The sequence below is a fragment of the Epinephelus moara genome, chromosome 4, assembly GCF_006386435.1.
Source record: "Epinephelus moara isolate mb chromosome 4, YSFRI_EMoa_1.0, whole genome shotgun sequence".
Taxonomy (NCBI): domain Eukaryota; kingdom Metazoa; phylum Chordata; class Actinopteri; order Perciformes; family Serranidae; genus Epinephelus; species Epinephelus moara.
The window spans coordinates 22,844,882-22,860,903 of NC_065509.1; the positions used below are offsets into that span (position 1 = coordinate 22,844,882).

Consider the following 16,022-nt stretch of genomic DNA (forward strand, 5'->3'; position numbering starts at 1 on the left):
TTGATTTGGTTGGTGGGTTAAAACTGAAAACCACACCTGCAGATAAGACTCAAGTCAGTTCATTCACGTGCACAAAAACACACCTGGAACATGTTTTTAAAGGTGTTGAGGTCCCCAAAGAATTCCTCTACTGACATCTTTTTCGGGTCAAAGACATAGTACTCTCCCAGGTCGTTATATTGCTTCTCCATATTCTTATGTAGCAGATCCAGTTTCTCATGCTGCTCACGAGCGGTACCAATAAAACTGTGGAAACATGGTGTTAAGGAACACAGGGCACACATAATTCTGTACCTTAACAAGGCATAAAAATGTAATTCATGATGGCAAGAGCTATTGCTTGAATTTTCATATAAACAGACTGTTTCAGGCAATTGCTTAATAATTAATTAAACATATAACTGAATAAAAAGGATATGGACATTTTCTCAGCAAACAGGTCCTTGTCATTTTGTGGAGGTGGGAAAGTTTCCAGATCTTTTTCCAGGGTCTTGATCTGACGGCCCATCAGCTCAAGGTTCTTCTGAATGGTCTCTGCAGAAACTGCAGGGGGAAGAAAAATGATGCCAAGCACTTACATACACAGCCTATAATGGACTGTTGTTCTGTCACATGACTATAACAATGAGAGCACACTGTATCAATAAGACCCAGAGCGTTGTAACGGGTGATACTATTTAGGGATGGATATGTATAGAGATCAGTCAGATGTCCCTTGTACCTCTGCTGGCCTTTTCCACATGGATGAGCTCGTCTGGGAAGCCCATAATATCAGGATACTGCTCCTGGCACACATCAGCGAGGAAATGGAGCAGCGTCTGCTTCAGATCAGCTGATTTGGTGTCTCGCAGCTGATTGGGAGAAGAATTGATTTCAAAATGGTACACTGAGATGGCAATCAAAGTATTTAATGTCTGCATGCGCTGTCAGTGTTTTGCACTTCTGTGTTTAAAGATATGTATAAACAGCTGTTCAAGCCAGCTTATCAGAATCCAAAATTCCAGCATCTATGCACTCATTGTGTGTCCATGGTGGCTTTTCAACAGGTAAGAATACCATAAAATGAACAGTATAGTGTAGACATCACTGTGGTTATACTTATGATGTAGCATCACTGTACTGATGAGGGATTTATGAGACCATCTGTGCATGTTTATATCTGTGTTACTGCACACCTAAAGTTAATATTGAAAAGGCCTTGGGGAAAGCCTTTGCATGTTATTGTCTATGTACATGTGTTTCATGTCATTTAGCTGTGTAAAAATAAATACTATGGCACAGGCACAGATCCTGCTTTGTTTTCGTTAAGTATGACGCCATAATTCAGTGTTAAAAATATGTGAAGCTATAGACACGGGCAGTGAATTTATTTAGTGCTTTCTGTGACATTGACCACACTGCAGGTAGGGCACTGTTACAAAGACAGGTTACTGCAAACCAAAATTGCTTCTTTTTTTTTTTACCTGTAGTGCTACCTCGATTGTTTTAGTGTGAGTTACTGAGTCTTGGAGGTATCGGCCTTAGAGATGTCTGCCTTCTCTCGAATATAACAGAACTAGATGGCACTCCACTTGCAGTGCTCAAAGTGCCAAAAAATACATTTTAAAAAAATCAACAGCAATGCCTCCTTCCAGAAATCATAACCAAGTTACTCAAGATAATCCACAGATGTTGCTGTGAGCAGTTTCATGTAGGAACTATTTTCTTTCTACCAAACTACACCCACCTACTGTATCCCCACAAAGAAGGAAGCCTCTACTCACAGTGTTGGGGTATAACTAGTTACATGTAATAGATTACAAGATAAATGTAAATCACAAGAGAAATGTAATTGTGACACTGTTAAAGTTACTGAAAAAAATATGGAATTAGATTACAGTCACTAATCAAAATGTTGGTGATTACGAAGGGGTTAAATCTGAATATATTTGTTTTGGTAAAAGCTGATAATGTAGAGTATAATATTATATATACTTCATTACATTGAAGGGCCTTTAATAAATGTTTGACAGTAATCAGTGTTGAGTACCGTTGTGAGGTTCACACTGCCTGGTTTAAGAGTTACGTTTTAAGGACTTTTCAACTTCATTGTCCAGTTTAAAACAAATGTATGAAAGTAATTGCATCTCTTAAGTTACATTACTTTGATGAAGTAATTAAAATAGTTATATTAATCTGTAATCAATTTTATTTAAAAAGTAACCTTCCCAACACTGTCTACTCACGGACAAGAGGCTTGTGCTTGTGACAGCACAAGATGTAAACATTGCTTATGTACTCCCCGGCTGAACTGTAACATTAGTTAGCTCATTGATGCTAAGTGAGCTGGCACTAGGTGCACGCTTCCTTCTGCCTGGTGACACAGTTGACAGGTGTAGTTCAATAGGGAGAAAATAGTCGCTACATGAAACTGCTAACAGGTCTGTGGATTATTCTGGAGAGAGACATTGCTGTTGAGTTTTTAAAAAAATGTATTTTTAGGCAATCTAAGCACCAGACGAGTGCCATCTAGTTCCATTATATTCAAGAGAAGGCAGATATCTCTAGGGCTGATATCTTCAACACTCAGGAACTCACAACAAAACAATCTAGACTGATAAATAGCACCACAGGTAAGAGGAAAAATATGTACTTTAGATTTTGGGTTGAACTGCCCCTTTAAGGTGAGAGCTTTACTCTTGTGGGACCCAGTTTAATGTAATTTATTATACATCAGCATTTCCACCCTTGACCTCAAAGATATATACAAAAGGTTAAGAGTAAAGGCTGCTCCAGTGCACTGATTCAGTTTTTACTGTGTATGTGTGCGTACATCACATCTACACTTTATTTTACCTTGCACAGGTATGATATGGAGAAGCCGAATGCCTTTCCATTGCGGGAGCCCGCATTCATGTAATTCCCGACAAGGAGGATGATCTCTAGCAGCTTGGCAAAGTTCTGGCTTTTACTGAGCTCCTCACAGGCTGCAGTCACAGACACCACATCTGGCTTGATGTTGTTCAGCTGCTCCTCAAACTGCAGCTTGAACAGGATGGCCTGAAGCCGAGGCATCAGCCGCTTCACGCCGGACATCTGGAGAGAGAAAAGAGGGACCCATTCCTGGTATATCTGATGCCACATAGATTGTGTGTGTGTGTGTGTGTGTGTGTGTGTGTGTGCAGTTGTGTGTGATAAAAAAGGGGATTTCATTCATTACTCACATCTTCCACAGCTGAACAATGCAGTCTGTGTTTAACAGCAGGAGGATTTTCTGTGTCTAATATGTTGACAACGGTATGACTCTATCTCAGTGCTTCGACATTTTCTATGCCTCATTTGCCATTAAAGTGATTTCCCCGCTATGTTTGTGGTTAGTCATGTCCAAGTCAGCTGACAATTTGAACTGCACAGATTTTACAAAAGCAATTGTTTTGTGTTTGTTGGTGTGTATGTTGTCTCACCACTACTCCAAACTGCTCCGACTCAGCCAGGTCATCATATTCATCCTTCATCTCTCCGAGGGTGCTCAGCTGCTCTGTTGGTGGCAGCAGTTTGATCAGGTTCTATGTGACAATGAGAGCAAAATATAAAGAACTATCAGGATGTGGAGACATTTGTGTGATGGAACCTTTACAGAAAATCTTCTGTGGGTTATTCCACTGTGAAGGACAATCAGTGTGCAGGGTCAGTAGCTCTGCAGATTCAGTGTGAAGAACCTTAAAGCACATGTCTTCTTATGCAGTTATATGACGCCCAACTTAAAATGCCCAGTCTGTCTCGTAAGAGAGATAATGTATCTCAAAGGACTTCCTGGTTAAATAAAATAAAATTTAATATGTGCTAAAGGACACAGAAGCTTGCTGTCACTAGAATATACTATGAACTCAATACACTTTCTCCTTCTCGTTACAGTTGCTCATTATTCTAAAAAAACGAACAACTTTTCAGCTTACCCCCCGGTATTTCCAAGAAGTATTATTGTTAGTGTTGCTGACGCAAAGACAGCCGGATTGCTTCCCATTTTCCTAAGAGCCTGGCAACTACCAACAACACATTTTGTTTTCCACAGTTTGAGTTACTTCGGTTGTTCCACCATCTGCCATTTCTGCTACTGCAGACAGTAATTGCAAAGAACTTGCATTGAAATTATTTGGTAACTGGGGGGATAGTTACTGATAGCTACTGGGAAAACCAAAAGTGCCATTCTCTCCCTGTTCTGACTGTGAAAGGGTTGACACACTTCTTCTGTGCCATAAATTGAACCTTCATTTTTTGGGAGACCGTACCAAGTGGAAGACAGAATTGCACGGTGGATGCAAGGCTTATGGGGTGTAATGATTCTACAACCATTACATTGTTCAATCAATATTTACTTCACAATTGTATGTTGAAGCAAAAAACTTGTTTGTTTCCATTTTAAACCAATCTACTCTGAAAGACACAAGAGAAAACAATACAAATAAAACTAACTTTTCACAGCCAACACTATACTGTTAAAACATGCATGAGTAGTTGCATACATAGAACCTTGTACACCAACAGTGGGGCAGCTCTGAGCTCTGTACCTGAACCATGGACTCTGTGATGACCTTGTCATTAACCTCCAGGATGGCACTCTTGATGTCTTCATAAGGGAGACGGAATGATCCCAGGAAAATGGCTGTATGAGCAAACACAATTAAGAGCGCTTATTGCAAGCCAGTGAGGATACAGTTGAACACTTTAGTGTGTTGGTGTTTACTGAAGGTATGTAAAAAGCAGTGTCATTAGTGCATGGGTATCAGTGTCGACATCTGTGAACTTACAAAGGTTCTGTGAACACTTGGAGTCAAGAATCTTCAGCTCCTTCACCTTCTTCTTCTGCGTCTGCTTCTTTTCATCTCCACCGTCCTGCTCCTTTTTGGCTGGAGAGGTGGATAGAAAAATGTGGGGATCAGGGTGGGGGGTGGGATGGGAATATTCGGAGGATAGAAGACAGGAGAGACTTTGTTAGAAAGTGCATTTCTTGGTAATTTTCTTAACGAGAGGTGACTGGTACAGCTAGATAATAGAAAAAATGTTGGAAAGGACGGTGGTAAATTCAGTGGGTTCTTTAACAGAGAGAGAACTGGACAAGAGGGATGGATAGAGGGCCTATGTGACGGCTATGAAAACTGACAGACTCTGCACGGCCTTCACTTTTTTCATTCCCTCCCAACTGTATGGTGTCACGGAGGTGTTAGGATTATTGTATCACTGGCCTTGGGTATGATGGAACTGCTATGAAATGGCTGTAACACTGGGGGAAAGACTTCCCTGGCGTGTGTGGGCCTGGTAAATACGGTCAGACGTTTTTCAGCTGTAAGGCATTTAAAGTTTGCAATCAGCTTACACATATGCACGTACAGTACATTTCATCACACATACACACACACACACACTTGACAGGAACACTTCACATAAACTTGTTCTGACAAGGTCAGGATTGTGACTGTAAGGATGTGTCAGTGTGTGGGGGGGAATGTGCGCTGGATGAGAATTAGGAGTGAAAGATGAACAAGCACATGGGTTTGACCACATGATAGCCCACTGTACGCAGGCACATCAGACCTGAGGTCAGCAGAGTACATGATGTCACAGCTGTTCATTTGTTTCTGCCAATATTATCTAACCACTCTTACTCAATTTAACATTCATGTGATAGTGCAGTACAAATGTCTTGTATCATGATTAGTGCTGGAGTCATTAGTCCATCAACCAAACATGTTCTCATTGTCAAAACTCATCAGCTTTTCCTGTTACAGATTCTCAAATGCGAGGAGCTTCTTTTATTTAGGACATGCCTTATAACTGTGGGTCAAAAGAAGTAATTTTGTCAGACAGTTCTGGCCTGAGGTAACTTGAGATGAGCATTTGGCATGCTTATGGACATTTCATCAAGGAAATCTGAATATTAATTCATGATTAAAACAATTGCTAGTGGGGGCTAGGCCTAAGTATCAGTAATTGATACCCATATAAGGCATACTGTGGTGTGGTGAAGAAGAGTGCAGTGTATTTGACGGAGTTGGCAGCTCAGTGTGCCGAGATGCCATCTAAACATTTGAAAATATGGCTATACTACATGCATGTGGCATCTACGCAACTAAATTCTTGTATTCAATTTATGAGTATCAAAGGAAGTAGAATTAAAAGGCATCAACTGAATTTCTCTATTGGTATCGATTCCACTTTAAGGCTACTGGTAATGGCACTAGTATTGTAACTTTTTAAACAATACCCTGCCATAGTGGGTGCCTTGGCTTTAATTAAAATAACAATGCAACAGGTACTGGAAAATGCCGAGGAATTTATCTTGGTCTCAATACCACAAATATTCCAAATTTTCACTCAACGGCCTCAACCATTTCTCATTTTTATGTACTTTCTGTATAGTGATAAGTCGATAAAAAACTGGAGGATCTATACCGCCCACTTTTTCCTCCGCCACTCCTCAGTGTGGCCTTGCCTGTACTTTATCTTTGTAAAACCCAGACAGTAACAGGAAGCAAGAATCACTGTCTGGAAAACAGCCAGGAGTGCTGGCACAGAATGTACAGTACAAGCATGCTGTATCTCTTTGTCACTTTCTGTCTGAAACACACAGACAAACAATACAAATAAAAAAATAGCCCCATGTGCGATGAGCAGCCCACCTGCTTCCACTGCCTGGTAATTGCCTCATGTTATGACATCAGAAGCTAAAATTAAATGTTCACGACAACAGACAAGGCTATCAGGACTGAACCTCTGTAACCACTGTAAAATAATGACTTGATGTTGTGGAGACAGACCTCCCTACAGCTGATTGTTACTAACATTTATTATCAATTGTAATTTAGGTTAACCTAACACCTAGCTTCCTCAATTCAACCATCTTTTCCCACAGTCTGTCCCTATTTGACTGCAGTTTATCAAAAAATAATCTCATTCAAACAGCAACACTGTAAGTATTCTCCACACAGACACAGAGACAGCCACAGCATAACAACTCATTCATCCATCTGCCCATCTTTCCATATGTCCACTCAAACAGTGCTTTGTCTCTATGTGAGAGACCAATCAGTCGGACAGTCTGTCAACAAGCCCAGGCCTCTTAATGAGCTCCTCATTTCTCCATTTAGAACACACACGTACACACATAACAGTGAGTCAGTCAGTCAGTGGACTGTGGCCTCAATAAGTCCCATTGTTTCATTCAGCTTCAGCTGTATTAAACTCCTCTCTCAGAATCTACCATGACTTGTGTCTAAAGTTTGACTCAGACTTTAGGGCAATCTGATCTGTTTCAACTCTGTTCTTCTACCACTTGCATACAGTACACCGTATATCAGTATAATCAGCTGTGTATCTCTACCATGAATCAATAATACTATTGCGGGTCCAACACTCCAGCTATAGTCCCTGCTGTGAGCAGGAAACCAAAGCAGGAAGTCAACCATTACCCACATACACAGGGTAGGAAAATCCACCCGGACATCTGAGAGGAAAAAACATAAATATCTTCACACAAGCACATAAACACAGCTGAAAGGTTAGGAAGAAACTCGAAGGAAGTGACAAGCATCTACAAATAAACATCCTGGGACAAGGACACAAACAGGGAGACTAATGACCTAGAACAATACACAGATAATGAGAGAAATAAGATAATGTGGAGAGAAAGAGAGATCAAAATATCAGTAAAAGGTTGGACCTTGGAATACTGTGTGTGCACATGCAGACTTGTAAAAAGACAGAGAAGTATACATGCCACAGTGCAGTCTGATCTCAATAGCATATAATCTTAAACAGCGACAATCCAGTTAGTCTGGGACAAGACTAGTGACCTAGTGACGGCATCATGTCACTAGGTCAGTGGGCGCCTCTGTGTGTGTGCATCTCATAGAGATGGAGAGCCGGTGAGAGTGTGTGTGTGTGTGTGTGTACATCCGTGCTATAATAGCTACAGTGCCAGCTGCGCTCCAGCCAATGGAATCAGGCTGAGCAATGTTGACATCATGGCTGATTCATAAAATGGGGTCTGGTGTGCAGATTGTAAAATGGCTGCTCTGTGGTTTCCACATGCACAGCCGGCTCATTTCATTTATGAGCCGATGGCACCCCTAGTGGTGGCTATGGAGCACTGCACCATGTTACACTTAGTCATTGTGGGGGAGGAGAGGAGATGACAGAGGCAGAACACATGTGTGGCTACACACAAACATACACACCCATACACAAACACACTAGTGGAGCACAGGCATCTTAACATCCACATGTTTTATCGTCCCAGCTGCCTTTTTGTTACAGCGGCAGACAAAGTGGGCCCCTTTTGTGGAAACAAATCACTACCACCCCGACTACCAAACACACACACACGCACACACTTTCCTGGAACACTTCCCCCTCGTCTCCCCAACAGCTGCTTGGCACTGAGAGATGATGTGTGGGGGGGGTTAGGTCTGTGTGTGTGTGTGTTCCTGTGCACGCAACCATGCATGTGTGCGTCATGAAAGAAAAACTAAATTCTTCCATTTCTGACTTCTGTTTTTAATTAAGTGGAGAGACAGAAGAAAGCAGAGCGATGGAGGGGAAGAGGAGGCTCAGGAGGGGTGCACAGAATCATGAGGAGCCAAGTCATGCAGAGGTCTCTGTCAATATATAACTAAGCGTGTGCGTGTGTGTGTGTGTGTCTGCCTCCATCTGCACAAAGAGGAGTCTGTTTATCAGTCAGCAGACCTGAGTGTGTCCTTCAACCCCCCTCCCTCCTATTCCCTTCCTCTCTCATTCCCTCTCTCCTTAAAAGGAGAAAACGTGTGGTAGAGAAGGCGATGGGTAGTCAGGCTTGGAGAAAGGAAAGAAAATAGAAAAAAGATGAATGCAAAGAAAGAGGAAGAGATGTATAGGACACTTTGATCCTGGACCACTCTGAACTAACTCAAATAATAGTTTCAGTCTCCTCCATGAAAACATAGCCTCTTTTCTTTTCAATCTCTTCTCCTGTCTTTTCATGTGGTCTATTCATCCTCTCATCACCACTCCCTGTTTGTGGAGCGCTGCAGTTTATTTTTAACCCACTAAAAGCTTTCAGATGATGTGCCCTATTGTATATCTGTGGCGCCCAATGTGTTTTTCTATGGGCCCTCTGGTGGCGAGATAGGAGTAGAGCACAACATTAACTTTATATAACTTCAGACTAACTTTTTTCCATTCAGCATTCCACGGCTGGAGATTGCCTAAACTGGAACAGAGGAGAGGGTTTATAGTTTCAACATCAATATCTCCGGGGTAAGCTGTTCTGTGGAAAATGTTGCTGAGGTTGCCCAATTGAAAGAACCACACAGAGACACAAACAAATCTTTTGCCAACTTTCAAAGTCATCGTAGACCAAACACATTTCAGGGAAACTTAATAAGAACATCTTGTGTTTTTGGTTTAAGAAGGCTTGCTTAAGAATACTAATGTATTAGTACTAGAAGGGAATGAGACAAAGAGAAAAAGAAAGGGGAGGGGGGCATAAAGTTCTTTGTCCAAACTAAACAGAAGGCCAAAACTATGGCAGACAGAAGGACAGCTGTAGCCTTGGTCCCTTTAAACTTTAAATGTCCAACATTCTGTCACTCTCTATATGTGTGTGTGTGTGTGTGTGTGTGTGTGTGTGTGTGTGTGTGTGTGTGTTACAATGTAAGCAAGTTTGACAGAAGAAGAATAAGGGGGTTTCCACGGTAACCTCGAGTCTGAAAGAGCCCCTTCATCCTGTTTTTCACTGTGAAAGGAAATGAGGAGAGAAAAAAATTCCTGAGTGTGTGTGTGCATGTGCGTGTGTGAGTGTGTGTGTGTCTGTGATTGTGTGAAAAGGACCAGATGGCAGGGTGGGGCAGTGGGGAGGGGGGACGGGGGCAGGATGTGGGAGGGCCAGGATGCAGGGGGAGGGCTTGTGGGAGGGGCTTGGGCTGTGCTCACTTGCGCACCCCTGGCGCATGAACAGTGTAACTGCAGCACAGATTTTCTGCACTAAACTAAGTTGCATATAAACAGACTACATTTGCTTTAGAAACATAAATCAAATTAGTATTTATAACTAAAAACATCTAGATGATCTCAACTGCATAATTTGTTCTGCTTTACCATCTACTCTTCAGACTTAAACTAATAAACTTTTAATAAAGACTGAAGGGCACCACACTTCTGAAATTTTGTTTTCCAAAGGTATCAAATATTTTTTAATCTCAAGACTATAAGAAAAAGCTTGTTAGCATCTATTAAAAAAAATATTATTTGCTTATTTAATGGTCTTACACAATGCACAATTACAAGTGTAATAACTTGTATATATTCTATTTGATAACATTTAAAATTAACTTTAAATAGCTGTTTTGTGTCATTAAATATTGGTGACATGGCATCTTGTATGACTCATTTAAGTTTCAATAAGTGATGTTTTAACATATAAATTGAAGGCATATTTGAGAATTAGATTGACTGTTAAATTGTTAGTGTATTAAATGGCTTGTCAGTTAATCTCGTGGTGACAGGAGGTTGCAGTTGGCACTCTGAATTTTAATTATTTTCTTTATATTTGGATGAAACACAACTTCAATACTTTTAAATGACAGAACTCTATACTTACAATAATCTACCACAAACGTTCAGTGTTAACTCCTTGGAAATTAATTTTTCCATATCAGCCTTAAATCGCAATTTGAGATATATTTAATCTTTCACTTCTTAAAAAGTATTCAAGTGCAGTATAATATAGAGTGGCATGTTTTTTTCTATCTAAATGTATTGACAGGAGCCACAAAGTGTGGGTCCTTCAGTGAGGTGACTGTTTATGTGTGGAGTCACAGTGCCCTCCACTGGAGAAACCAGTGTACTGCAGCTACATAGCATAAGCCTGGCAAGCCCCTACACCTGGATGCACTGTTTATTACCTTCACACTCCATCTCACTCACCATCCAAGTTGTGTGTGTGTGTGTGTGTTTGTGAAAGTGAGAGAAGACAAAAGCCAAAAGAAATAACTTTCGATTGTGTGTGTGCATGTTTGTGACAGTTTAGGGGGGTACAAACGGCAGAGACAGAGGTGGAAGTGAAAGAGCAAGCGGACAGAGGTTTGGAAACAGTGGGTCTGTGTGTGTGTGTGTGTGTGTGTCAGTGTTGTTCTCCCAGGGCCATTCTGACCTCTCTATGCTCTTCTGGCCATGAAGGTCTTCAGCGATGACGCACACACGGCACGTAACGGCATCGCTGATGAGACACACATACACACACACATACACACACACACACACAAAGTATGCTGCCTGCATTGCTGATAAGGTGCACTACTGTCGACACACCGACACAGCACTACCTTGAACTCGAATTCACACTTGCTGAAACCACACAAACAGCCCATAAATCCCCATAGCAAATAACAGAGGACACAGACAAACCCCCCCACCACACTCACACACACACACACACACACACACACGCACGCACACACAGGGAGAGGTGAGCTGCTGGTGTGCTTATTAAATCAGTCCTATATCAGCCAGTCTCCTTGGGACAGCAGAAAAGATTTACTACAGCAATTACACTGGCTAATTACAAGGAGGAGAGAAAGAGGGAGTGCGGGAGAGCTACAGAGTGTAAAGGCGAGAAAGGAAATCAAATCAAAAGGAGTGAGAGCAAATAAAGGTGTGAAAACTGAGACGATGAGAGAGCAAATAAAAGGGAGAGAGAGATAGAGAGAAGTTAGTTTAAAGGACAGAGATGATGAGGATGTGACCTTGGAGCCAGCCACAACACCTGAGCCTTGAATGGGGTGTGTGGAGACAACGCAAAAACACAACGCCTTAGTGTTCAAACTCACAAAGCAGCTGTGTATGTGTGTGTGTATGTGTGTGTGTGTGCCTCACTGACTAACTGAGTGACTCACTGAGTATGTAAGTAGTTTTTCTGTGGTACTCTGGTAGTCTGTATGGCGCTCTGGTGTTTGTTATTCACAGTGTGAATGTCCTTGACGCTGCACTGGCCTTCACAGCACAGTGCTCCCTCTACGGGGAGGAGAGTGAATTACATCATTAAGTAGGATCGCTCACTGTTATGCTGGGTATCAATCAACCCTGATCCTTGCTCCTGGTGCTGTGGCTGACATGCAGTGACATTTGCAGACACTTACATGCTTCACGTATGTGTGCGAGTGTGAGACTGACTGATGAGATTAGTGTTCTTACAGACAGCCATCTGTGAAGGTCTGACAATCTCTCATATTTGAATGCAGCCTCGGAGAGAAGCAATTAAGAACAGCTAATAACTTGATACTTCATCATTCCCATTTGAGAAAGATGAGTTACCACCCCCGTGTTACCTTCATTAAACAGGAGGGGGGGGTTCACAAGCTTTTGCTCATGGACACTTCATCCTGTCAGATGCATGAACTCAGGTCATGCAGCTGAATGCTACCCGCTCTATGTACAGTGCCAGCTGCCTGCCAAATGTACTGACATTTCCCTGCTTGTCAAGTGTACTGCCCATCCTGACCGCTTCTATGACATATGCACCACCATGCAGAAAGTCTCATTTACATGAGCACAGAGGTAGAAATGAAAACTTAGAAATTGGGTTTCTATCTCAATTAAAAAGTTAGATGAACTGTAACACACATGCACCCCATGAGGCCCATTTTGCCCAGGGCAAAAAGGATTAGGTACTGCGCTCCTGTCAGCCCTCAAATATTCATTATTACCTTATGGAAAGATAGCAGACAGAGAGCGAGTGGGAGCAAGAAGGAGCAAGAAAAAGGGAGAGTGCAAAAAAAGAGCATGAGTAAGTGATAGAGAGGCACTTTATGAATACAAGCAGTTCTGACTTATGCAAAGCAAAATAGATGAAAGGAGGACAGAGAAAAATGGAGGTCTACACGGTGTCATGCCATGGAGGACAGTTAAAAGCTCGTTGCAGGGCTGGAGCACACACTCATCCTCTGTTAATCCCTCAGTTTCTGTCCTCTCGTCTCCAACCATCCATCCCTTCACTCGTCTTTATCTCTGCTTCAGTGATGAGGACAAAAGAAAGCACTCACTCATTTGCTCCCTCCCTCCCCAGTTCTCCCCCCCCTCCTTCCTTTTCTCCTTTTCTTGGTCTCTTCAGGCAAGGCTCGCAGGCCTGATTAGCAATTGTGACTTGACCGCATGGTGGAAAGATTGGCACGCATGCACAGGCACACACAGGAGCATGTACACACACATATGTACACGCATACACACATATGTGGCAAAGAGGAGGACAAGGGCCAGTTTTGCTAGGTCTAATTACCCCTCCAGCGAGGCCCCGAGACAATGAGCAGGCTGGAGAGGAGGAGGGAGTTTTGCCTTTTCTAATGTCAGCCATTGCTCGCAGGACATGTACACTCACAGACACTTGAAAAAGTGTATCTGACTCCAGGCAAAAAGATCGGGCTGTTTTCTGGTACTTGTCACCATGGGTTTTTTTCAGCCAACATGTTAATATGACCAAGCCAAGGAAACTAGGGAGGGGAGGAGAGGAAAAATAAAAGGAAAAAGATATGTGGAGAGCAATGCTGGAAGAGAGATACAGGGGATGAGTAGCAAAGTGGAGACACTGTGAGGGGGAGCAGTATGGTGAGGGAGAGGCCGTGGTGCAAAAGTGATGAGACGAGGCTGAGGAGAAAGACAGTGTGATATCATCAACAGAGTAAGAAGAGAAAGGTTATGAGAGCCCAGTGTCAGAAAGAGTTCGCTTCAATCATGATGATTAATACACCAGACAGACACGTAGTCATTTCCATATACATACAAACCCAAAGCTCCCTCTTTGAACTAGAGTTTAGTGTATTTTATTTACCGCTTTGAAGCATTGCAAAACCGGGAAGTATACCGATCCTGCAATCCACACCGCTGAGAACACAGCGAGCACTTCTTTGCATTTGTGTATTGTGAACCTTTCTCTTTGTTGCAAAAGCTTTGGGAAAACTACTGCAGGTGTTTGAAATACATCAATAACGCTGGATCATAGTCAAGCTAAGTAGCTGGAGGGGGATGACAACCATGATCTGGCAACCTCCACCTCTGCGTGGGAACCTGGGGAAAAGTCTCTCTCATCAAAGATCCGTTGGGGTGCTGTAGGGTTTCCAGTTTGTGAAATCAGCTTTACCCCCCTCCCCAAAAAGAGAGAAAAAACAACCCAACCCCCCTCCAATCAACTAAACTAGAGAAACGGATATTTAAACAGAGAGATAGACCTGCAAATCCTCTCCCAGAACATCTGTCTGCTGGCCTCTCTCAGGAATTGGCTGTAGTTGGGGCTAGACAAAAAAGACACACATGCATGCACACAAATACACAAACAAACAGCACACGTACACACAAAAGTACACACCTAATCCCACCATGTGCTTAGCGAGCCATCAGGGGACGTGTTGCCAATCAGACAGCTATGTGAGGCTGGGCGAATGAAAACAATCAAGGAACAACACACAATATGGCAGAGAGTGTTTGTGCGAGCAACGAGAGTGTGCATGTGTCTGCGTGTTTGTGTGACTGAGTTCACAGATTCATACACACATAATGCCAACCAGAGACCAGCCTCTGTGCTCACCCAATGCATTCCTAGAGGGACTATGTGTGGAGAGACTTTCTGGGTCTTCTGTAACTAAACACGGTTGATTGTAAGACTGGCAGGGGAAGAATCACTGTTTTAGGATTCACTGCTGCTGTGCACATATCTGTGGACAAACGCGTCTGCAGGATGAATCTAATGTGAGGAATATCTTTGCACTGCAGAGCTGCTTTGTTTGACCTGCAGGCTGACCTTGATGCGATTTGTTTACTACTGGACAGTAGAGCACTCGTATCCACAATTTTTACAATGATAGTGAGTGCACTATTATGCTTTAAAGTCTGGGTAAAGCAAAATCTCTGGTTTCTTTTAAAGCACATTATGCATGATAGAAAAAACTTGTTGAAAACGTGACAAGACTGGGGGCTGTGTAGTACAGAAATGTGGAGTTAGACCGTAAAACTGTATTTCACTATTTCTGTGTCAGAGATTTTTACTGGCAAGACTAAAAGCATGGCTTGATGACACACTGGAGCCATGCTTATCACACCCCCCTTCCCTAATATATACATACTACTGACGTTAGAGTGCAAAGCATCAGTGTCATTTAATTCGCCCCCTGGTGAGATCGCTATGTCCCTTGAGCTCTCTTAGCTCTTTCAGTCTTATGAATACATGCAGAACAACTCTGTTACATGCCACAATCATATGAACACAAGCAAAATAGCCATCACTACCGTACCTTTTTTTGCTCTGTGCTAACGTTAGCTGCTGTTAGCAGCTGAACAAGAGGCTATCGCCGTGCTGCAGCTCCCATTCCCTGGTTCACTGGGTGTGTGCTGTGCAACCATGGATTGGCTTTGCTCCCGAGTTAGCTGCTAACGAGTCTGTCGCTACACTCGGGGGTCATGTATGTTACTGTGCTACTGGGTTAGCTGCTAAGGATAGTCTGTCTTGTTTTAGCTCTTTCAATGGACACACCCCCAGCGTCTCAGAGCAGAGAATACTGAGTGAATACTGAGTTTTGAAACCTAATTTTATGTTGGCAATTTTTTTATTCATTCAAATTCAGTGGGTGGTGAATAACGCATTTTCTGTGATGTGAAAAACTCAATACACATATTTATTTCTGCTTTTCCCAGACTATAAATATAGTAGTGGTATGACATGAGAAACAAGTTGTAAAAACACTAGAATTTGAATTTTAAGGTTTGACAGTAAGTCAATGGAATGCCCCCCAAAATACTGTAACACAAGCCTGTGTGGTATTTTCTTTATTCTACCTGTTGTTTGTGCTGTGGACTTGTTAGCTAGCATGTGTGTGTGTGTGTCTCGCAAGCTATTGCTCTTCTTTCTGTCTTGTCTTTTCTCACGGCTCAGTGAGTATGTCAGACTGCATTGGCCCTCTTTCAGAAGCTACTGAGAGATGGCAGCACCATTAAAATTTAACCCACTATCTCACCACTCACCACAC

At 42.4% G+C, this 16,022-nt stretch overlaps 1 protein-coding gene across 1 annotated transcript in view; it reads right to left on the bottom strand.

The window, feature by feature from the left end:
- The window catches only part of LOC126388554 (protein diaphanous homolog 1-like), a 115,523-nt gene that overhangs the window by 21,366 nt on the left and 78,135 nt on the right, over positions 1-16,022 (bottom strand). The window contains exons 18-24 of the mRNA XM_050041745.1: positions 4,788-4,886; positions 4,548-4,642; positions 3,444-3,545; positions 2,836-3,075; positions 722-851; positions 418-543; positions 84-247 (exon numbers count right to left, since the gene is read on the bottom strand). Of these exons, the coding sequence (XP_049897702.1) occupies positions 84-247; positions 418-543; positions 722-851; positions 2,836-3,075; positions 3,444-3,545; positions 4,548-4,642; positions 4,788-4,886 (956 nt within the window). The remainder of the gene's footprint in view (positions 1-83; positions 248-417; positions 544-721; positions 852-2,835; positions 3,076-3,443; positions 3,546-4,547; positions 4,643-4,787; positions 4,887-16,022) is intronic.